Genomic DNA, 24,470 nt, shown 5'->3' with positions numbered 1-24,470 from the left:
TGGCTTTGTAGGCCAGCATCAGTGTTTTGAATCTGATGCGTGCAGCTACCGGAAGCCAGTGGAGGGATCGCAGCAGCGGGGTGGTATGAGAGAACTTTGGCAGGTTGAAAACAAGCCGGGCAGCTGCATTTTGGATCATTTGCAGAGGACGGATTGCGTTCATAGGTAGACCTGCCAGCAGTGCATTGCAGTAATCCAGTCTAGAAATGACAAGAGACTGAACAAGTACCTGAGCAGCCTGTGTGGACAGAAATGGTCGAATCCTTCTAATGTTGTAGAGAAGAAACCGACATGAGCGAGTCACATTAGCAACATGAGAGGAAAAGGACAGTTGATTGTCCATGGTTACCCCAAGGTTGCGAGCTGTGGCTGAAGGGGAGATCAGATCGTTGTGCAAGGATATAGCAAGATCATGACCTGGGGATGAATCACCTGGGATGAAGAGCAGCTCAGTTTTGCTAGGATTAAGCTTTAACTGATGAGCAGTCATCCATGATGAAATTTCTGCCAGACATGCAGAGATCCGGTCAGAAGCTGTGGCATCTGCGGGTGGGAAAGAGAAGATAAGTTGTGTATCATCAGCATAGCAGTGGTAAGAGAACCCATGTGAGGAAATAACTTCACCAAGAGAGTGAGTATACAGGGAGAAAAGAAGAGGACCAAGTACTGAGCCTTGTGGGACGCCAGTGGAGAGTCTGCGTGGAGCAGATGTCACTCCCCTCCATGTTACCTGATATGAGCGTCCTTCCAGGTAGGAAGCGAACCATTCCCAAGCTGATCCGCATATCCCAAGACTCCTGAGGGTGGCTAAGAGAGTCTTATGGTTGACCGTATCAAACGCTGCTGAAAGGTCAAGGAGGATAAGGACAGATGAGAGATTGGCTGATCTAGCAGCATGTAGTTTCTCAGAGACATCTAAAAGGGCTGTCTCTGTGGAATGAGCTGCTTTAAAGCCAGACTGGTTGGGGTCTTGGAGGTTGTTCTGTGAGAGATAGACAGACAGTTGATTAAAGACAATGCGTTCAAGAATTTTTGAAAGAAACGAGAGAAGTGATACCGGTCTGTAGTTACTGATGTCTGATGGATCCAGAGCAGGTTTCTTCAGGATGGGAATAACCCTTGCTCTCTTGAAGGTAGTTGGTACCTGACCAGATGCTATGGATCTATTGGCGATAGTTGTAATGAAGGGCAGAAGGTCTTGCGAGATGGTCTGCAGCAAAGTGGAAGGGAGTGGATCCAATGGGCAGGTGGTAGGATTGCAAGACTGGATGAGTTTTAGAATCTCTTCTGCTGTTACAGTTGAGAAATGTGACAACAAAGGTGTAGGGGAGTCCATACTCTGAGATGTAAGTGCAGTCGGGGCTGAAGTGAAGGTCCGGCAGATTTCCTCAATCTTCTCCTGGTAGAAAGAAGCAAAGTCTTCTGCAGTCAGGGAGGATGAAGAAGGTGGAGCCGGGGGGTTGAGCAGAGAAGAGATGATGTTGTGGAATTTCCGAGGGTCATGTGAGGAAGCTTCAAGCTTTTCCTTGTAGAAGGAAGTCTTGGCAGAAGTCACATCTGAGGAGAACTTGGCCATGAGTGTTCGGTAAGAATCAAGATCTGCATCAAGTTGTGATTTCTTCCACTTTCTCTCTGATGATCTTAGCTCTCTTCGATTGTTGCGCAGCACATCTGAAAGCCAAGGAGCAGAACAAGAAGTTTTCTTGGGTTTAGTGGACATAGGGCAGAGGAAGTCCATAGTTGAGGAAAGAGATGAGAGGAAAGTATCTGTGGCCGAGTCCAAGGGTAGTGAGGAAAAAGACTCAGGATCAGGAAGGGAAGAAAGAGTGCCAGAAGCTACAGAAGAAGGGGAGACAGAGTAAAGGTTGCGGCGGGTTAGAGCGAGGGGGTGAGAGGTAGTTTTAGGTAGGGTAGGGAGAGTGATGGTAAAGGATACCAGGTGATGATCAGAGACGTGTAGTGGGGTAGCAGTCACGTCTGTAGCTGGAGAAGGACGGGTGAAAACCAGGTCCAGCACATTGCCTCCTTTGTGTGTGGGGATGTAGTCACCAACTGTTTCGGTGATTGGCTTTGGTTAGAGTTATTATTTGTTATGTTTTTTTATTCATCACCAAATCAACACTAGTTTAAAAAGGTTTTAATCAGATGTTACAGGACCTTTTGAAAAATTACTTTTTTTTGCCACTCTCTCATACTTGCCAGAATTTAATCTTTCAGCTGTAAATTACTGTACGCCTTTCAAAGTTGCTATTTTGTCCCTGGTGGCCTCTCTGATAAAGTGTCTACTTTCCCAGTTCCCCCATGAACTTTTCACTTCACTCCTGGATATGTTCAAAGCCAGGGGATTATTTATATACATCATCTGATATGTACCAATTCACAATTTGTTCACAGCGTGGTTTTGGGAGGTCTTTGGACTCAATGCTGTCTTGTTTGTATATGCACTCGAAAATTGCAGGGCCATAGTAAAGAACTATTGCCCTGCAATAGGTGAGTAAAGTTTTTAATCAATCTAACCTCAAAATAATTTTTAAGCATAAAAAGCAAAACACAAGATCTTCAACTGATGAAAAGATAATAAAGTACTGCGAAATAAAAGTTTTTCTTTCAATATTGTACAAAAAATTGTTCCTCTGTATTAGACACGATAGTAAACAATACAGTCCACACCAATGTGGTGATGTAGAATGATATATTTAAGAGAACACAGCAAAGAGACAAAGCACAGAACACAAATTAGATACAGGACAAATATATTTTTTTTTGCAGATTCTGCTGTGATTTTCAATCAGTGATTTTCTTTAAATGAATCTTAAAACTGCAAAACTAAATCAGCAACATTTACTGTTAAGTAGTAAGCAAAACATTAGGGCTAATATGTTGTCACATGGTGATTGTGCACAGCGTGTGGTGTTCAATGCAGCTCTGGAATCAACAAAAGAGGTCAATCAATATCTTAATGATGTGCTAGTGTAACTCAAAAACTCAAATAAAACTCAAAAACTTTATAAATATTATATATATATTTATATATACGTTAATATACACGTGTATATATATACGTGTTTACATATATATTACGTATACATATATATATATATATATATATATAAATATATATAAATAATATATTTCTGCATATAAACTAATCCAGAGTAAAGAATAAAAATCTGTCTCTTGTTTGTTTCTGAGGTTCCAGGTTGTGACTGGAGCTTCGGCATAGACAGACTATGACAGAGCCTAGCCTTGAGCAATGAATACCCCTCAGTATCATGACCAGACATAGAGACACAGAAAAGCAGGCCATGAAAGAATTAGAATCTTATATAACAGTTGCAAGGACAGAAACACAAATATAAAGCACATAGCAAACACATCACACACCATGTCATCATGAATTATATTCAGTATTATGACCAGTTTAACAAGATTGTTATAATGCAGCAATGTTTTTTTTAGATATACATCAGATTTTTCAAATGTAGTCATTTTGTAGCATTGTGGTTTATGTTACATGAAAGGGAAGTGAAAGACAAGCAAAAGCAAATCTTCCAAATCACACACAACAAAATCTGCCTTGTCCTAAAATGAATGAACATTAAAGGAACCACTAGGGTAGTTCACTACAGTACTGTTCTCTTTACTTTGTCATTACAATCTCACCCCCCCCCCCCCCATCATCTGAAAACCACAGCTGATTCACAGTCACGATTATATAACTCATTTGCTCATTGTGTAGATCCAGCCAATTAGAGAGAATGGGATGCCTGGAGCTTTGATTGACAGCTTGCTGTGTCCACATGGGTTTAATCTGGGGTCTCTGGTTGCCTCTCACATCAAAAAAACATACCAGTATGTGGACTGTCTATGAGATATTGCCACAAGGTGTAAAATGAGTTTGGAAATGGGAGTGTGGGTGATAAACTAGTGTCCCATCCGGGGTGCATTCCTGCCTCCCAGAATAAGCTTTGGATCCACCAAGACAGTGACCAGTATAAACATATCAGATGAACTGATGACTAAATGTGAAGGAGAGTGAAGGAGTCTGATAAGATCAACAGAAATATCTGTGTACAACAATATCTTTGCAGAAGCAAGTAAATCAGTGAAACTGCTACAACAGTTTCTCTACACACTTCAAGAATTAATATAAGTAGTACGTAAGAATGATATAAGTATGTTGTGATTAGTTTGAGTTGGCTAGTATTTCCTCTTGTATGATAACATTTTTTTAACTCATTCTAACTTGAAACAGTCTAGTTCTAGATTTTACATTTACATTTACGGCATTTAGCAGACACCCTTATCCAGAGTGACTTACAACTGAGCAAATGAGGGTTAAGGGCCTTGCTCAGGGGCCCAGCAGTGGCAGCCTGGTGGACCTGGGGTTCGAACCCGTGACCTTCCGTAGCCCAACACCTTAACCACTGAGCTACCACATCCCATTTTAGATTCAGTGAATCAGCTCTTTCAGAGACAGAAGACAAGGAAAGCTCCCGGCCCAGACGGGGTCCCCCCTCCTGTCTCAAAGCATGTGCTGATCAACTGGCTCCTATCTTCACCCATATCTTCAACAGATCACTCTAACACAGTGTTATTCATTACACGGCTCGCGAGCCTCCTGCGGCTCGCCAAGCTTTAATATGCGGCTCGCATGGCAGTAAATAATACGATGATATGATCATGTGGTTAAAATTTATTTTTCATTTAAATAACATTAAAAACAATCAGGGAAGCATATAAAAACGAATGTGCTCTATTACAAATAATAATATATATTTATATATATAATTTGACTCGTCACTGACTCACTGCGTTCTGCGCAATAGCCAGTTTTTGACGGCCTGCCAGAAGCTAGTTTGTGTTTCATACTAGTTAACAACTTGTGTTTACTGTACACACGGACTAAAAAAATGGATCGATTTCTTATCAAACAATCCCGCGCACAAAATGAACAGCAACAAAGCAATGTGACAGTGACAAAAGAGGTAACTGATGGGGAGCATGCGTCATCCGCAACTCGAGAGGAAGACGGAGATGGAGGTTGTGGAGAGTTCGCGCCTGCTAAAAAAAGAAAGGTGCGAGTCATACAAGATGAGCATAGAAAATTTCAAGAAAAGTGGACAGATGAATTTTTATTTGTCCTTCACGGATCGAACCCTTGACAGGTGCATAATAAAGAATGATTTTTAAGTAATTATTGTATTGCAATATTGTACATTGTATTTAAGCAGATAAGCTATTTAAGACTGAATAACTTGGCATACTTTGCGGTGAAAGTGGCTCTCCTATTGACTTTGTCCTATCAGTGTGGCTCGCCTGAAAAAAATAGTGAAGACCACTGCTCTAACAGGTCGTTGTGTGAAGTCCCCTCCTGCTGGACTGAATGACTACAGGCCTTTGAACAGCTGGTATTGGCCCACCTAAAGACTGAAACAGAACAGATGCTGGATCCCCTACAGCTTGCCTACCATGCAAACAAATCAGTGGACGATGCAGTCAACATTGGACTGCACTACATTCTGCAACACCTGGACTGCCCAGGGACATATGCCCGGATTCTGTTTGTCGACTTCAGGTCGGCCTTTAATACTATAATTCTATACTATACCCCCTTCCATCTGTCAGTGGATCACCAGCTTCCTGACAGACAGGAAACAACAGGTGAGACAGGGAGGTGTCACCTCCAGCATTTGGACAATCAGCACTGGCGCTCCACAGGGATGTGTCCTCTCCCCACAGCTATTCTCTACACTAATGACTGCACTTCAAGTGACCAAACTGTTAAACTCCTGAAATTTGCAGATGATACTACGCTCATCGGTCTCATCCAAGATGGCGATGAGTCTGCATACCGGCAAGAGGTGAAGCAGCTGGTGCTATGGTGCAGTCAGAACAGTCTAGATCTAAACACCCTCAAAACTGTGGAGATAATAGTGGACTAGGAAAGACCCTTCAACACTACTCCCCCTCACAATATCCAACAGCCCGGTGTCATCTGTGGTGGCCTTCTAGTTCATGGGTACTACCATTGAAATGGGACCTGACCTGAAATGGGAGTGCAACATAAACTCCATCATCAAAAAAGCCCAGCAGAGGATATACTTTCTACGCCAACTAAGGAAATATGGTCTGCCATAGGAGCTGTTGATGCTGTTCTACACTGCAGTCATTGAATCTGTCTTATGCACGTCCATCACCATCTGGTTTGGTACAGCAACAAAACAGGAGAGGAACAGACTGCAACGCACAGTGAAAACAGCGGAAAAAATAATTGGTGCCCCCCTGCCCACTCCCTAGGCCTTGTACGACACAAGAACCATAAACCAGACAGGAAAAATTACCACTGACCCTTCACACCCTGGACACAACCTCTTTCAGCTCCTCCATTATGGCAGGTGCTACAGAACTGGCAGGTAACAGACACAGGAACAGTTTCTTTCCCCAGGCAATCACCCTGATCAACAATTATATTCACTGCATCATATCTACAGTATAAGTACTGCATTACCAGAACTGTCAGTCATCAAATCATCTGTATATATTACACTCATTACTGCTGCTATATAATGTACAAAAAGCATAATATTACACAATAATGTTATTTGCACTCCCACACTTTATGCACATAACTGATCAGTCATATTCTATATTCATATGTAATACTCATTCTGTCTATATTGTATCTCATCGTCTGCATTGTCTTGTATAGTTTGTATAGTATAGTGTTATTTATGTCTGTACTTTTGAGAGTCAGAAACAGCTGGAACCAAATTCCTTGTGTGTCAACACACTTGGCCAATAAACCTGATTCTAGTTGGATATCTAGAAAGGTGCAGAACATAAGTGCTGCAGTCAAATTTATAAAGCAGGAGGAAGAGTCATCTTCTCTCTGAAATCTACGTCATGTCAAAGCTACATCATCCTGAGACTTTTTTCCTTTACAGTGATCCATGACGCCTACAAAAAGTCATTTAAATTGACATTGAGTTGAATTTAAATATGCATATATGTATGCACACTGTGAAACTCAGTGCTTTCATTAGACTAGTAAAATTGCCTCTTAGAACAGATGCACCACACTTGCGGTGACACCGGCGGACATCAAAAATCCTTTAACTCGTAACAACTTCATATTTATTCGTATTCATTTGTGGTTCAGTGAAGCTGCTTGGGTTTAGTTGAGGAAGCAGAATATGTGCTATATACTGTATTTATTATATATAGTATTCTTATTTAAAATTGGCACTCCTCTTCTGCTATATAGACATTGCATGATACACAGACTATTATATAACCACACTGAACACCCAGCTCTTCACTAAAGGACAGAGAGCACACACACACACACACACAAACACACACACAAACACACCTTTTGAGAAGCTCGCTACTGCCCTGCATGGATCAATGAGCGTGCTCTTCAGAATCCATTATTTTATTATGAATATGAAATTAGATATCCCACTATGACATCACCTAAACTTCTATATGAACATAACACCATTATGTAATCAATGGGGCCAAATCCTCACTTTGGACTGCACTCCTAACCTCCTCAAACCTCAAAGGAGTCAAACCTGAGACCTCACATCTAACTATTCAAATCAGAATGGCTTTCACATGGGTTAAAATTAAGCTTGTTCATAATGTGTATCAACATTCACAGAAAATGTATGACATTAACAGGATTCAATTGTAAAATCAGCATTAGTCCTGCATTTACATTAGAACTATATTACATATCTAGAGCATATAATGTAACCCTGAACATCCTACATTTCATAAAATGTCCTGCTGAAAAATCCAGCATGATCTGTTCAGCTCCCATAGATCAAAACACATGTTAGTTATGTAGCAGTAATTCAGAGCCAATAGACAAGTGTAATACCTTTGATATCCAGAGACAGAAATAAAGTGAGAGAACACATGTCTTTAAATATTTACTCTGGAAATATTCAAATGTCATTTCCATTTAAATATCTTTAACAAGTGTAAACTACCAGGATGTCCTTCTCTTTTGTGAAAGAGTGGTATTTAATACTATATATCTACATAATTTTAATACAACTAGAATCAAATTGCAGAATGGATTGGGGGTTTGTGGGCTGTACTGACATTTGATAGCCCTTTGTTTATATCCTTCAGGTCTAATATTCTGTTTGAAAACAAAAAAGAAAGAAAACTCAATTGGAATGGTAGTAAACTGTCTGTATGGTGGAATAGACCAGAGGATTTGCCCCAACATCAGTTTGCAACATGGGGCCTCAGGTAACCATGCGCCACAAGGACCGACTGACTTTTAATCCACTTTACCAACACTGCACCAAAAATAGATGTTAGGTCAGCGTCAGACTGCTACCCGAGACGTTGTGTGGGTCCAAAAGTGTGTGGAATTTTTACCACAAACCAGACAGGTCTCTTTAATGTCTCCGAAGAAGTGAAGAGCTCTTACACGTTCTGGTGGTTATAAGCTGCCCTCTGCTGGTTATATTTACATTTACAGCATTTAATAGATACCCTTTATCCAGAGAGACTTACATTTTTATTTAATTTTATTGATTTTTAAGGGCCTTGCTCAGGGGCCCAGCAGTGGTGGACCTGGGATTCGAACTCATGACCTTCTGATCTGTAGTCCAACACCTTGCCAGGAAACAAATTATTATTATTATTATTATTATGATTATTATTATTAATAATCTAGCCATGGGGTCACAGTCCAGTGACTTCTGTGCCGGTCCCAAGCCCGGATAAATAGAGAAGGTTGCGTCAGGAAGGGCATTCGGCGTAAAACATTGCCAAATCTAACCATGCGAATCGTCAGTACGAATTTCATACCGGATTGGTCGAGGCCCGGGTTAACGATGACCGCCATCGGCACTGTTGACCTACAGTTTCCACCGGTGGAAATTGGGCTACTGTTGGTCGAAGAAGTAGAGGAGGGAGGAGAGTGCACACACAGAGAGAGAAGAGGAAACGTAAGAGTGTAGGACTGAGAATAGGAACTCTGAATGTTGTTACTATGACAGGGAAATGTAGAGAGCTGGCCGATATGATTCAGAGAAGGAAGGTGGATATACTGTGTGTACAAAAGATCAAGTGGAAGGGTAGCAAGGCTCGTAGTATAGGAGCAGGATTGAAGCTGTTTTATTATGGTGTGGATAGTAAGAGAAATGGGGTAGGTGTGGTCCTGATGGAGGAGTTTGTGAGGAATGTCCTGGAGGTGAAGAGAGTGTCAGACAGGGTGATGAGTCTGAAGTTAGAGACTGAAGGGGTGAAGTTGAATGTTGTTAGTGGTTATGCCCCACAGGTAGGTTGTGAGTTAGAGGAGAAAGAGAGATTCTGGAGTGAATTAGATGAGGTGATGGAGAGTATTCCCACGGGTGAGAGAGTGGTGATAGGAGTGGATTTTAATGGACATGTTGGTGAGGGGAACACAGGTGATGAGGAGGTGATGGGCAGGTTTGGAGTTAAGAAAAGGAACCTTTAAGGAGAGATGGTAGTGGACTTTGCTAAGAGGATGGACATGGCTGTGGTTAACACTTATTTTCAGAAGAGGGAGGAACATAGAGTGACTTACAAGAGTGGAGGTAGGAGAACACAGGTAGACTACATAGGATGGTGGTGTGTAGGATGACTCTGATGGTCTGTAAGACAAAGAGGTCAAAGATAGAGAAGTAAACCAAGTGGTGGAAGCTGAAAAAGGAGGAATGTCATGAGGAATTTAGACAGAAGTCAGCAGGCTCTGGGTGGTCAGGTAGTGCTGCCGGATGACTGGGAAACTACAGCAGAAGTGATCAGGGAGACAGGGAGAAAGGTGCTGGGTGTGTCATCTGGAAAGAGGAAAGAAGTTAAGGAGAATTGGTGGTGGAATGAGGAAGTTCAGGATATTATCCAGAGGAAGAGATTAGCCAGGAAGAAGTGGGACATGGACAGGACTGAAGAGAATAGACAGGAATACAAGGAGTTACAGCGCAGAGTGAAGAGGGAGGTGTCTAAGGCCAAACAGAAGGCATATGACGAGTTGTACACTAGGTTAGACACTAGAGAAGGAGAGAAGGACTTGTACAGGTTAGCTAGGCAGAGGGATCGAGATGGGAAGGATGTGCAGCAAGTTAGAATTATTAAGGATAGAGATGGAAGGGTGCTCACAAGTGAGGAGAGTGTACAGAGGAGATGGAAGGAATACTTTGAGGAGCTGATGAATGAGGAAAATGAGAGGGAAAAAAGAGTAGAAGGGGTGAACTCTGTGGAACAGAAAGTAGATAAGATTACAAAGGATGAAGTCAGGAAGGCTTTGAAGAGGATGAAAAGTGGAAAGGCAGTTGGTCCTGACGACATCCCGGTAGAGGTCTGGAAGTGTCTAGGAGAGTCAGCAGTGGAATTTTTAACTAGTTTGTTCAACAGGGTTTTAGAGAGTGAGAGGATGCCTGAGGAATGGAGAAGTGTGTTAGTGCCGATCTTTAAGAATAAGGGTGACGTGCAGAGTTGCAGCAACTATAGGGGGATAAAGTTGATGAGCCATACAATGAAGCTGTGGGAAAGAGTAGTGGGAGCTAGGTTAAGGAAGGTAGTGGAAATTTGTGAGCAGCAGTATGGCTTCATGCCCAGAAAGAGCACAACAGATGCAATTTTTGCTCTAAGAATTTTGATGGAGAAGTATAGGGATGGTCAGAGGGAGTTGCACTGTGTGTTTATAGACTTGGAGAAAGCGTATTACAGGGTGCCAAGAGAAGAGCTGTGGTACTGTACGAGGAAGTCAGGAGTAACAGAGAAGTATGTCAGAGTGGTGCAGGACATGTATGGGAGGAGCAGGAAGGTGGTGAGGTGTGCTGTAGGTCAGACAGAGGAGTTCAAAGTGGAGGTCAGACTGCATTAGGGATCGGCTCTGAGCCCCTTCCTGTTTGCTATAGTGATGGACCAGTTGTCAGAGGAGGATAGACAGGAGTCTCCTTGGACGATGATGTTTGCAGATGACATTGTGATCTGTAGTGAGAGCAGGGAGCAGGTGGAGGAAAACCTGGAGAGGTGGAGAATTGCGCTGGAGAGAAGAGGAATGAAAGTCAGTCGTAGTAAGACTGAGTACATGTGCGTGAGGGAAGGGAGGGAAGTGGAACAGAAAGGTTACAGGGTGAAGAGGTGAAGAAGGTACAGGGGTTTAAGTACTTGGGGTCAACAGTCCAGAGTAATGGAGAGAGTGGGAAAGAGGTAAAGAAGCAAGTGCAGGCAGGTTGGAATGGGTGGAGAAAGGTGTCAGGAGTTCTGTGTGACAGGAAAATATCAGCGAGAATCAAGGGGAAGGTGTACAGGACAGTGGTGAGACCGGCCATGCTGTATGGTTTAGAGACAGCATCACTGAAGAAGAGACAGGAGTCAGACCTAGAGGTAGCCGAGCTGAACATGTTGAGGTTCTCTTTGGGAGTGACAAGATTGGACAGGATTAGGAACGAGTACATCAGTGGGACAGCTCATGTTGGACGTTTGGGGGACAAAGTTAGGGAGGCCAGATTAAGATGATTTGGACATGTTCAGAGGAGAGAGAGTGAGTATATTTGTAGGAGAATGTTGGACATGGAGCTGCCAGGCAGGAGGCAAAGAGAAAGGCCAAAGAGGAGGTATATGGATGTAATTAATGAGGATATGAAGCTAGTGGGTGCAAGTGTTGAGGATGCAGAAGATAGGGATAGGTGGAGAGAGATGATTCGCTGTGGCGACCCCTGAAGAGAAAAGCTGAAAGAAGAAGAAGAAGATTATTATTATTATTAGTAGTAGTAGTAGTAGTAGTAGTAGTAGTATGCTTATTATTATTATTAATAATAATATAAATTATATTATAAATTCTATCTGATTACTCTAACAATTTAGTATTTTCTTTTAATCAGTTATTATCTAATACTATACTATACTATAATACTATATACTAATACTATACTGTGGCTGTAAATGAATTAAATCATACTGGGACATATTTTGGCTTGAAATGCAAAAATGTATTTAAACCCCCTGTTAACCAATGAATGAAAATCTTCAGTCCTGCCTGTTATCCTATAAAGGCGGACTGAATCCAAATGGCTGTCAGTGGCACACTCTTTAGAGTGTGAAAGCTATTGTTTCCTACCCTATGTAGTGCACTTCGATAGATAGTAAGGGGGCGTTTGGAGTTGAACTCGACAGGAGCTCGCGCACCACTCTGACGTGTATTAGAGGTTTTGGAAGATGACGTGTCGCTGAGGAGCCTCTTCTGCCTCTCTCTTTCCTCCCGCTGAGCCACACAGGAGCTGCTCAGCGGCTACACGACACCAAAATCCGTCTGGAGCTCGACACACAGCAACATGGGCAGTAAGTTTAGAGGTTTTCTTGCCATTTCTTGCGAGTGTGTTTGTTACAAGCTGTATTCCAGGACTAGTTCTGCAGAAATGTTGCTGTTTTACACGCCATTATGTCAGGCCTTAGCTTTGTGCTACACGTCTAAGAGCATGAACAGACCTGCTTTTCTCAAGGATGACATACCGATTAGTTCTGCATTTATTAGCACACCTTATTAGACGTTTTATAAAGCTTGTGGACGGCAGAGAGTCTAGTCATGTTTGTTAGCTTAAACTTGCTAACTAACCAGCGAGTTAATTGAATTACCGTTTTTTACCGTTATTGCAGCATTAATGTTTCTTCTCTTCTAGCTGTATGCAGTTGTACATTTGAACACTGCATTAACAAATAACACTTGCATGTTCACTAATATTAAATGCAACAAGCGACCCTTTTGGCTTTGAGTAACATCAGGAGATTCGTTAACAAACGTCATCACGCAGAATTATAAGTGAATATTTAAAATAATATCAGATTTGTATCTGATGAGGCATTAAAAAAAAGCACAATTGTTCCGTTTAGACGTCTTAAGGAAAATCATCAATACCTTTTGGCTCTTTTGAGTCTTGTAGTGATGACGTTGCACGAGAGCGGCCTGATCCCAAATAGCTCCCTGTTGTATATGGAGTGCACTAGTTAGAACGGAGCAGCCAGCGTTTCATCCCCTATGTAGGGTTCTTGTATAGCGAGATGGGATGTTATTTGGGATGCTGCCTGTGTTTTTTAAACCCACCAATCTAAGCAGTGTGTGACTGTAAAGCCACGTAGTCTGAAGAAAGACCACACAAATACTGTTGAAGAATGAACGCTTTCTGATGTGATTTTGTGTCTGATACAAATCTTTTTCAGTTAAATTTCTGGAGGTGATAAAACCATTTTGTGCAGTATTACCAGAGATCCAGAAACCTGAGAGACGGGTATGCATGTATATCTTGTTCAGATTTGTAAACTATTTGGAACTTTTTTATTTTATTTTATTTTTTTGACAATTTATTTACCTGCCATTTTATTACAGATTCAGTTCAGAGAGAAGGTGTTATGGACAGCCATCACCCTGTTCATCTTCCTGGTGTGCTGCCAGGTTTGTTTGCTTTACTCTGATTTTTAAAACACGTTAAACATATGCATGTAGTTTTATTACACCATGTTTACTGTATGTCATTTTTCCCACTCCTCAGATTCCCTTATTTGGTATCATGTCATCAGACTCTGCAGATCCTTTTTACTGGATGAGAGTCATTCTCGCTTCCAACAGAGGTGTGTTCACACGAGCTTGTGTTTTTCCACGAAATGCCTTTTTCTAAAGACTTCTCAACATTAACTGTGCAATATAGTTATTCACAGTTTACGTCAGATCAACGGACCCAACAAGCTTTCAAATACAAATAACGTATTTTAAACCATTAAATGAGAGAAATTAAAAAAAATTATTAGTATTTTTTTTCTTTCACAAAATGCCCTGGAAACGTTTTAAGACTTTTAGGAAATATGCTGAATTCTGTGAATAGTCATGTTGCAAACATCACCTATGCTCCTGCCATCTCTAGCTGGACAGTAAACTAGATTGCATTTGTCACAAGTAAAATGCATGTGGGCTCTTAGTATGTGACCCTGAATTTATGTTGTATTCTCATGGATTTATTTATTTAGGAGTAGGTCATGTGCTTCATCTACTTTATCTACTCAGCTGATTTCGGAAATGACAGGTTTATTAAAAGATTGTGTTCTTAATATTACATTTACATTTACGGCATTTAGCAGACACCCTTATCCAGAGTGACTTACAATTGAGCAACTGAGGGTTAAGGGAATTGCTCAGGGGCCCAGCAGTGGCAACTTGGTGGACCTGGGGTTGATTACATCAAGGAATGGGTGCGCTCTTGTGCATTCTGTAGTTTATTAATGCACACATATTTGTTGCAGGTACTTTGATGGAGTTGGGTATTTCTCCTATCGTCACCTCTGGTCTCATCATGCAGCTGCTGGCTGGAGCTAAAATCATTGAGGTTGGCGACACCCCAAAAGACAGGGCACTCTTTAATGGCGCCCAGAAACGTATGTAACTCTCTTAACCTTTTCTCAACCACCCTGTTATTATGTTCAGAATATAGAACATTTTTGTCATGAGGATATGACTAAAACAGGGCATAATCTTGTGTAAAATTTTCTTGCAGTGTTTGGAATGATCATAACCATTGGCCAGGCTATTGTCTATGTGATGACTGGCATGTATGGAGATCCATCAGAGATGGGTGCTGGCATCTGTCTGCTTATCATCATTCAGGTGAGAGGGCTTTCTCTCTCATACTGTTCTTATTGCTCATTGCCAGTGGCAGTATTTTTCCATAAAACCTTCAGTTGTTGCTTAGATAAAAATGGCATAATAAACACTTCTCTTCGGAAATCTTTTAACTACTTTTAGTCTGTAAACAGCATTGTGACATGGTTGATTTTTTTTTTAAATAGATTAGGATTGAGTTGGACCTTTTTAAAAGACTGAAAACACCTTCGTGGACCGTGTTGATATTTTGAGAGTGTTGTTTACACTGTATACTGACAATATGCGCTCTTGTCTAGTTGTTTGTGGCAGGGTTGATTGTGCTGTTGCTGGATGAGTTGCTGCAGAAGGGCTATGGTTTGGGCTCCGGTATCTCTCTCTTCATTGCCACCAACATTTGTGAAACAATTGTATGGAAAGCCTTCAGTCCAACTACAGTAAACACAGGCAGAGGTAAACACTGTTATCTTTATATTGTTCAAATTTGGACTGTTTACAGCAGATTTACATACAAGGAAACAATTCTGTTTCTGTGAAAAATAAACTAGCAATGCAATTTTTCCCCCCTGTTATTAGTTTGTAAGCTAGCACAGCCATCTGTTTGACTTTGTCCTGTTAGTCAAATTTGCTCATAGATAATAATATGTATGGAAGAGAGAGCCTTTGTCAGCTGACTGTTTAATATTAACAGATTTTGAATTTATTTCTGATTTCCTTGCAGGCACTGAGTTTGAGGGTGCTGTTATTGCTCTGTTCCACTTGCTGGCCACTCGTACTGACAAAATCCGGGCACTGAGAGAGGCTTTTTACAGGCAGAACCTGCCCAACCTCATGAACCTCATTGCTACCGTCTTTGTCTTTGCTGTGGTTATATATTTCCAGGTCCGTAAAAGCAACAATGGCCTTTTCATTTTGGTGGTTATGATTACTTGCCTAATTATAGTTCTGACCACTGTGGGTTTTTTCTCCATCAGGGCTTCAGAGTCGATCTGCCCATCAAGTCTGCACGTTACCGTGGACAGTACAACACGTATCCCATTAAGCTTTTTTACACCTCTAATATTCCCATCATCCTGCAGTCTGCACTGGTGTCCAACCTGTATGTCATCTCTCAGATGCTCTCTACTCGCTTTAGTGGCAACTTCCTGGTCAACATGCTGGGCACTTGGTCTGTAAGTATCTAGGTTTTGTTTCTTTGTCCACCTCCAGAAGAGGTTCCTGCAAGTCAGTTTGAATACCAACATAATCAGTGCAGTGATGTACTTAATGCAGATTTAAAGGTGCATTAGTTGTTGTTTTTTTACTTTCTAGTACAAATAATTGTTAAAAAAAAGTTCTGTAGAACATGAGAAACAGATTAAGCCCTGCTTAGCAACAGTTTAAGTAGCTAAGAAAACCTTTTGGAAAACTGACTTTGGTTTGCTTGCACTCCACTGGTCACCTTGAATCCTGAGTGGATCTTCTTGAAAATAGCTGGGACTCATTATACTTTTGATCTTTGAAGATGCATTCTAGACAGGTTTTTTTAACAAAATAAAGCTCCTGTTGTGAATGACATGGTACATGGGTACATCCCATTCACAGGCTGTTCCCAGCACTGTGTACACTCACATGTAAAACAGAAAATGTGATCAAGGCACTCCCATGAGATTCACATTATCTATGGATGTTAACAGGACACCTCGACTGGCGGGCCAGCTCGTGCTTACCCAGTAGGCGGTCTGTGTTATTACCTCTCCCCTCCGGAGTCATTTGGCTCAGTCCTAGAGGATCCAGTCCATGCTGTCATTTACATCGTCTTCATGCTGGGATCCTGCGCTTTCTTCTCAAAGACATGGATTGAGGTGTCTGGATCTTCTGCCAAAGATGTGAGTTAATTTCTTTGAATTTTTCAGGTCATTTATGATGAATAGTACCATATTGTTCAGTACTGAATTAAGCAGTAATCACACATTCACTCTGTATTCTGCTTTCTAGGTTGCAAAACAGCTTAAAGAACAGCAGATGGTGATGAGGGGACACAGAGACACCTCAATGGTGCATGAACTCAACAGGTAAAGCACAAAACCTTTGCCTTCTAACATAGCAAGCAATATGGTGTTCAGTCAGTAATTAAATAAGTATGTAATAAACTTGTTTTGTTTATTTAACACTGCTGTTTTCTTGTAGGTACATCCCCACAGCTGCAGCTTTTGGAGGACTGTGCATAGGTGGCCTCTCCGTCATGGCTGATTTCCTGGGGGCCATCGGCTCAGGAACAGGAATCTTGCTGGCCGTCACCATCATCTACCAGTACTTTGAGATCTTTGTAAAGGAACAAAGTGAAGTTGGCAGCATGGGTGCCCTGCTCTTCTAAACAAAAATAAGCCCTCAACAGGCACCTTGGACTGCCACATTTCCATTTGTTATTCAGTTCTTTTTATACAATAATTGTTTTATCATATGGACACAATCAGTGCTCTGCCACTGATGCCACAAGGCATTTGTGCTTTTTTTTTCCAAAAGCCGTCACAGAATTCACATAGGAATGTCCTCGTCCCCGTCTTGCTTACGGGACATTTATTTATCTCCATCTAGTCAGAGAGTAAACTACCTGCTGCATTTTAATCCGGCTAGTAATGGTTAAAAGCACAGATGGTTAATGTCGCGGAATTGGCTGAACCCTGTGACTTGGACATGCAAAGCATAAGTTGGTTTCTCCAACATAGATTTAAACCAGTGCCAGTGTATGTGTGTTCAGGTAACTGCAGTGTCATGTCATGGAGACTGTTAATTGATCTGATGTAAATAAAACTTTTTTTTGACAAAATGTCTGAACTAGGAGAGGAGTGTGTGTTAAGAACAGAAAAATATTCACCTAGTTATTCTGCTAAAGACAATATGAATTTGCAAGCAAGATTTGGCCAGGTCTTGCTCATTTTAGCATTTAGGGCCTTGACTACATTTCTTTCTGTTGTATGGATGCATTTCATTTTTTTTTTCATTATTATTATTTTTTTATTATTATTAAGTGAGTGTAAAGTGACTGTCTATAATTTGAAGCATTGTTTCATTCATGTAGCATTGTCTGCCTTCCGTCACCTTCGGACTTTTTAAAGTCAAAAATAATCAATGGAGATGATATTGCAATAAAAATCCAAATAGAAATTTTACAAAAGCAGTTACAATATATCAATATGAACTGCATTTAATCAAAAGCACACTGAGATTTTTTTTATTTTCTGACATGTTGCTTTTCCTATTCAGTGAACCTGCTTCTGAAATACCCAAATGTCAAGATGTAGTACCTGTGTACTACCTTTATCTTAATTGTTGTATAAATAACTAGACAGTACAACCACTTTGCAGTGGTAAAACACATTCTGCATAAAAGTAGTGTCAGAGAAGAAAAAGAAACAAAGGCTTTTATATATGGAACTTGTATCTAAAAAAAATCATCCATTTTATCAATACACAATTTAGACTATATATCCAGTTACACGGATAATTATGTTAGGAGTAAAAGTTTTGCATATCTCAAAATTGCACTGATGCAAATATTCACGTCTCCGTGATTTTTTTCCCGTGGTTTTTTTAATTTACATATTTTCTTTTATTTGTTTAAAACTTGCAGATTTATTATTATAAGATTATAAGATATGTAAGATTATTATTTTAAAATCAGAAACATAAATACAAACCTTTAATTTAAGGTGTCTGTAACTTAAATCAAAGTTGAATCATCTTGGATTCCCAGGTTGCATTTCCCAGGGAAATGCAGACACATTCAGATTAGTCAAACTCTGAACCCATGCATCCATGAATGTGTAGTGAAGAGGAAAACGATATATAACATGGGCAGTGGTGGCTCAGCGGTTAAGGCTCTGGGTTGTGGATCAGGGTTCAAGCCCCAGCACTGTCCAGCTGCCACTGTTGGGCCCCTGAGCAAGGCCCTTAACCCTCACTGCTCCAGAAGTGCTGTATCACGGCTGACCCTGTGCTCTATCTGGCAGGATTTAACCATAGTTCTCATTGTGTAAAACTTCATTCAGCCCCTGAGGGACGTCAACAAATTTGTGTTCACCTTTTTTTTTTTTTTAAATGCCACAGTAAGCCAGTGCTGGAAATCCAGGACGTTTCACCTTTGACCTAATTTTTATTAATGCTTTATTTTTGGCATTAAATATATAAGATTTATGTATGTGAAGTTTCTGAATGAATATATATATTTACTTTCATCTCATGTGAATATAGGGTATTATAAATGGAAACACATTTATTTAAAATATTTAAAACTACTTTAACGTTTTATTATTATTATTATTATTATTATTATTATTATTATTATTATTATTATTATTATTATTATTATTATACAAATACAACGCAATTATTTTGTAGTCGCCATTTTGAAAACATCGGCCATACTACTGGCTGACGCAAAAGTCAACTTCCAATTCGACTTCTAGAACACTATTTAGGGTGCAGAAGCTATGTACAATGTGACGTGCACTTACAGTTGTGACCATTTGGGATACGGCCATTGACTGCGTCGCTAGTCGCTGTGCGTAATCACTATGCTTCCACTGCTAGTTGCTAACCAGCGGACCAGATGCAGTAAGGAACAGCCGATACTAGGGTTCATACGCCGCCGAATTTGATGTTAGCGGAATAATAAAAGTTTGATAATTTCAAGGTAAAAGGGTTGCGGCTGGTGGGAAATGTTACATGAGGCGGTATTTAGCGATTTTATTATTCCCAACGTCGAATTCCTGTAAGCCGCTAATGCTAGTGCTAATATTAAGAGCTTGGAGTCAAGAGAAGGGACGTAAACTAGCCAGTGCTAACTAAGCGACTAGGATATTTAAGTTAATATGATAGAACGTTGGGTTTAGCAGGTTTAATTCAGCTGACATTCAATAGTTCATACTGTATAATAGTTATCTAGTGACCTAAAATCCTAACCTGGTGACCTAAAATCCTAACCTAACTACATAAGCAAATTAGCAGTCGTTTGTCTTCAGTGGCTTTGATTAGCATGTTATTTTGGGCTTGTCTTCCATTGGTAGAGTGGAGGTCAAACCTGTGTAAAGTTATACTTACATATCCGATGTTAAAAGCACTATACAAACAAAATTGAATTGAATTAAGGTTATGACTGCATCTGAAAGATTCATCGAAGTATACATTGTTTACTGTAGGTTTGTCCTTTCAGCACCATTCCAGTAAATCATGGCTGAACCAGAACTTCTGCTGGACTCCAACATCCGCCTGTGGGTTGTGTTGCCCATTGTGTTCATCACTTTTCTCGTCGGGGTCATTCGACATTACGTCTCCATCCTGTTACAGAGTGACAAGAAACTCTCACTGGAGCAGGTTTCAGACAGGTACAAGTCCTATGTACAGCAAACTCAAATCCTGCTTTGTGTTTAAATGATGTATTCTCTGTCTGGGCTTCAGCTCAAGTTCATTATCTGTGCAAATGATGGAAACCTGGACATGCTGTCATCTATTTATAAATGAAAGGCTTTATTAGATCAGAACCAGACATGTTACTTCAGACACGTAGATATTTATATCTATCACTTCTAATGCGAGTGAGAAAGTAAAACCTTTTATGCCATCAACTCATTTAATTCAACAGAGGTTTTGAGATCAAGTTTCTGTTCTTTTAGCAGTCAGCATTTGCATAAGATTTGTTTGTTTATAAAGATTTGACAGCACCAGAGATGGCTGACAAAAACATGAGAAAAATGATTCCTGTTTCCTCCTTAATCCAGCATTGCCACTTATGTTGTACCTACATCATTCTCCCTCCTTGGTATAACAGCAATAATTATTAGAGCTTATTCCAAATAAAATGGTCTATTTTCTTTCTTTGAGGCTTATGGATTTTTCCTTGTTTTAAGTAGAAAAATGGTGTACTGCTTTTCTGGCTGGTGTGTTTTATTGTAACAGACCCACATGACAAAATGTGAACTATATATACTGTATATATCTATCTATAGTGTCTTTCTACACTTCACATATTGTCAATTTATCTCATAGTTAAACTGAAATACTTAAGAGTTAAACTTTAATGTTATTTAGAGTTTTTCCTTCACCAATAATTTACACAGCATATGTATTACAGCAGCATGGTTTACTCACATATGGCATTTTTCAGCATATTCATAACGATAGGTTATAAACCTTTGTATTGAGAGTCTACATTTGAACAGCAATAAGAGCACCTAGAAGCAACAGCTAATATGAGTGTGAGAGGGGAATTCAGGGGCAGGAAATTTGTCAGCAGCCTGGACATGATCATATAATACTGAAAGATTCATCAATAAAGTAGATAAGCCCCACGAGGTGCAGTGTTTGTTCATACGATATGGTGTATGTGAAACATGAGAATTTAGCAATCTATATTTACTTTTTTCACTCCACCATGCTAAGTAATTATTTGTGTGTGTGTGTTTGATTTACAGCCAGGTTCTCATTAGGAGCAGAATATTAAGAGAAAATGGAAAATACATTCCTAAACAGGTGAGATGGATTGAATGAAAAACAAAGCTAAACAAAAAGGAAAAAGCAATTGCATGCACTGGATAGAAAAAGAAACCTCTCAGTTTATGAATAAATTCTTTCTGCCTTCCATAGATGCTAACTTGATCAAATCGTGCTATTTTAAAAATGTAGTAACTAACCTACGCTGATAAATCCTGCTTCTAATCTGAACCATGTTGAAGAGACTCAAATGCTCCTTTATCCATGTTCATCCAGCTGAGCAGGTTGAAATATACGCAATATATATTTTTCTTTATAGTCCTTCCTGATGAGAAAATTTTACTTCAATAACCCAGATGATGGATTCTTTAAAAAGACAAAAAGAAAAGTAGTGCCTCCTTCCCCCATGACTGGTAAGCACTGTGATTTTACATGAAGGCCAATGCTTTACTAATTTATTTGGGATTCATATATATGCAGTATATATACATTTTATGTGCGCATTTTGCCATTTTAGACCCAAGCATGTTGACAGACATGATGAAAGGCAACGTTACAAATGTTCTTCCTATGATCCTTATTGGTGGTTGGATCAACTGGACCTTTTCTGGGTTTGTTACAAGTAAGTAGTATATCTAGTAATACTTGAATCCTTGACCCAAATTGTTATTTATTATATTGTGTATTACAGCATACATGGTAGTGGTCATGTTAAGGAAGAATATTGTGATGTAAAAGTGTAGGATGTAAGCGTCTTTAGCAGTGGATTTAGTTCTCGAAGATTATTATGTGTCATGCACACTTGATTTATATTGTACATATGAGTGACTGAGAGCTGACGTAGTTTAAACAAATGTTTTTCCCTGTAGCTAAGGTACCGTTCCCTCTCACACTCCGTTTCAAGCCTATGTTACAGCAAGGGATAGAGTTGCTCTCGCTTGATGCATCCTGGTAAGTGGTTCAGCAAAATTACTTTTCTTAATGTATGGTACATCTAATCTAGTGGTAAAATACCCTAAAGATTTTCTGAGTTTTTCCTGACAAAGATTATCCAGTGTGAATTGGTGGCTGTTTTTGTTTACATTCTCAGGGTTAGTTCAGCGTCCTGGTATTTCTTGAATGTATTTGGACTGAGAAGCATGTATTCCTTGATTCTTGGACAGGACAATGGTAACAACATTCATTTTTGTTTCATAGTCCTTCATGTGTATATTAGTAATTTGGTTAATATTCTAAAATCATAATTATGTACAGTTTGGTTAAATGTCATGTTTGAAATGTCTGCTGTTCATATAGTAACATTTCCAGCATTTCCATTGTTTGTTTAATTAATACTGATAAACCTATTGTCCCACGATAGGTGCAGATCAGTCCCGTATCATGCAGGACCAGATAAGTGGTGCTGCAATGGCGATGCCTGCTGACACAAACAAAGCATTCAAGGTATCCATGACCGAGCAATATGGTTATTATTATTTACACTAATCTTAATGAGTACAGTTTATATGTATGTAATTTGTAATTGCTAGGTGCCTGTTGACATGCATAAAATACTCTATCAGACTTTACCCCAGTAGTTTCAGATTCAGAATCAGAATCAGGTTTATTGGCCAAGTGTGTTGACACACACAAGGAATTTGGTTCCAGCTGTTTGTGACTCTCAAAAGTACAGACATAATTAACATTATACTATACAAGACAAGATAATACAGACTATACAGTATAAGATGTGAGGCAATATAGAGAGTATGAATATTAAATATGAATACAGAATATATGACTGATCAGTTATGTACATAAAGTGTGAGAAGTGCATGGAAGTTGATTCTGATAACAATATTGTGTAATTATGCTTTTGCACAATATGCAGCAGCAGTAGTGTGTAACCTATACGGACGGTTGTTGCAGTAAAGTAACAGCAGGGACTAAAATTGGTTCCCCCAGTAGAGATAGGCGTTATATTTGAATTCCTGTATAGGTTCATGGCTTTCTAAAAAGTTTGTGGGTTACTTTAAAGGTTCCTGAAATATCACTTCTAATACAGGCAGAGGCTATGAAGAAACTCTCATGAAGAATAAAAGTCTTATCTGTTCTCCATCCTCAGGCTGAATGGGAAGCACTAGAGTTGACCGATCACCAGTGGGCATTAGATGGTGTGGAGGAGGATCTGATGAGCAAGGACTTGGATCTTTCTGGCATGTTCAGTAAAGATTTGCCTACAGGCATTTTCTAAGGGCATTAAAGGACATCAATGTAAAATGTAATGATTAAATTGTGTGGGCCGAATTGAAACTAATGGGACAAAACATGGTATTCTTGCATAAACCTCACTGCAGACATGTGCATGTACTGTTCTCACTGAATTTATTTTGCTTTATTTTGTTGGCTCTTTGGCTTATCTAAAAAAGATCTAGACTGCATTTTAAATAAATCTTCATTTTATGTTACATTTTAGTAAGACCTATACAGTGGCCTGAGTGTACACTGTAAAGCTGCTTGCATCAGTCAGCATGGGTACAGGATTAATTTGAAGTATGTTTTGTATAACTGAAACCTCAAAATGAACCAATAAGCTTTGTATCCATATAATTCAGTTTAGTCTCATGTCCCAGCATATTCAGATGCCATCATTCCCTGATCAACATTATATATGATGAGTTTTTATTCATTTTATTTGCCCAGATGATTAACAGGACCATAGATGATTAATATTTAAAGAAATTATTAGGTAGAATTTTGAAAATGGACCAATTGTCATATTAAGAGCTGTTGTTTATTGATTGTGACGATTTTCATCCATTATGAGGGTCAGTGTTAAGCTTATTATGAGATTTCCTGCTTAAACATCTAGACCTGGTAGTAAGCTTCAGTTGTGTTTGGGCAGAAAATCCACTGTCCTCCACACCTGGAACAGAGGCGTCTTGATAGATTTGTTTTGATTATTTGGTAGTTTTCTAACAGATGTTCCACCTTCTTGATAATACATTGTTTTTGTTGTTTTTATATTATTTATTTGTTTTGTAACATTCATTTTTTTTTGTACTTGTAAGAAGTGCTCATCCATAATATAACTCATTTCCTAAAGCAACAGTGTGTATTGTGCCATAATTATTTACATGGGAAGAAGTGTTTATACCTGAAACTGACACAGTCTGGCTTTCCAACGTCCAGGCGTGTTCACTATCAACTATCGAAGGCCTTTGTTCAACCTTAAACGACTCCTCCCTGTATAAGCGCACTAAATGGTATGAAGTAATGACAACTACACTATATGTGGTGCAATATGTGACCACTGGAGAGTCGGTTGTGATGGAGCCGCGACCTGCAGTCTGTCAGCAACTATAAACAGAATCAT

At 39.7% G+C, this 24,470-nt stretch overlaps 2 protein-coding genes across 4 annotated transcripts; both read left to right on the top strand.

Moving 5' to 3' along the window:
* The first annotated feature begins 12,182 nt into the window (after window positions 1–12,182).
* On the top strand, window positions 12,183–17,453 carry sec61a1b (SEC61 translocon subunit alpha 1b). Its single transcript, XM_060867984.1, has 12 exons — window positions 12,183–12,339; window positions 13,216–13,283; window positions 13,382–13,447; window positions 13,545–13,623; window positions 14,290–14,421; window positions 14,541–14,650; window positions 14,944–15,097; window positions 15,366–15,526; window positions 15,619–15,816; window positions 16,321–16,512; window positions 16,622–16,698; window positions 16,814–17,453. The coding sequence occupies exons 1-12, from the start codon at window positions 12,333–12,335 to the stop codon at window positions 16,998–17,000; spliced, it is 1,431 nt and encodes a 476-aa protein (XP_060723967.1). The 5' UTR covers window positions 12,183–12,332; the 3' UTR covers window positions 17,001–17,453.
* A 1,683-nt stretch (window positions 17,454–19,136) lies between these two features.
* On the top strand, window positions 19,137–24,203 carry emc3 (ER membrane protein complex subunit 3). Of its 3 annotated transcripts, none has more exons than XM_060867983.1 (9): window positions 19,137–19,240; window positions 19,839–20,010; window positions 21,097–21,154; window positions 21,435–21,528; window positions 21,633–21,737; window positions 21,985–22,066; window positions 22,206–22,285; window positions 22,476–22,558; window positions 23,220–24,203. In XM_060867983.1, the coding sequence occupies exons 2-9, from the start codon at window positions 19,856–19,858 to the stop codon at window positions 23,346–23,348; spliced, it is 786 nt and encodes a 261-aa protein (XP_060723966.1). In that variant the 5' UTR covers window positions 19,137–19,240; window positions 19,839–19,855; the 3' UTR covers window positions 23,349–24,203. The 3 variants fall into 3 exon arrangements, with proteins under 3 accessions (XP_060723966.1, XP_060723964.1, XP_060723965.1); XM_060867981.1 differs by having other exon boundaries at window positions 19,161–19,319; XM_060867982.1 differs by having other exon boundaries at window positions 19,187–19,319; window positions 19,825–20,010.
* Window positions 24,204–24,470: the final 267 nt, after the last annotated feature.

The sequence above is a fragment of the Tachysurus vachellii genome, chromosome 4 (genome assembly GCF_030014155.1).
Source record: "Tachysurus vachellii isolate PV-2020 chromosome 4, HZAU_Pvac_v1, whole genome shotgun sequence".
Classification (NCBI taxonomy): Eukaryota; Metazoa; Chordata; class Actinopteri; order Siluriformes; family Bagridae; genus Tachysurus; species Tachysurus vachellii.
The sequence above is the reverse complement of the archived record's forward strand: the minus strand, read 5'-3'. Positions and strand labels throughout refer to the sequence as shown.

What these genes read in the sequence shown, in the direction of transcription:
- sec61a1b (XM_060867984.1), top strand. An exon ending in TCTTCCTGGTGTGCTGCCAG is followed by an intron (nt 13,448 to 13,544) that starts GTTTGTTTGCTT and finishes CCCACTCCTCAG; the next exon opens with ATTCCCTTATTTGGTATCAT. An exon ending in GTCTGCTTATCATCATTCAG is followed by an intron (nt 14,651 to 14,943) that starts GTGAGAGGGCTT and finishes GCTCTTGTCTAG; the next exon opens with TTGTTTGTGGCAGGGTTGAT.
- emc3 (XM_060867983.1), top strand. Translation starts at nt 19,856, where the DNA reads ATGGCTGAACCAGAACTTCTGCTGGACTCCAACATCCGCCTGTGGGTT. An exon ending in CTGGAGCAGGTTTCAGACAG is followed by an intron (nt 20,011 to 21,096) that starts GTACAAGTCCTA and finishes TTTGATTTACAG; the next exon opens with CCAGGTTCTCATTAGGAGCA. An exon ending in ACACAAACAAAGCATTCAAG is followed by an intron (nt 22,559 to 23,219) that starts GTATCCATGACC and finishes CTCCATCCTCAG; the next exon opens with GCTGAATGGGAAGCACTAGA.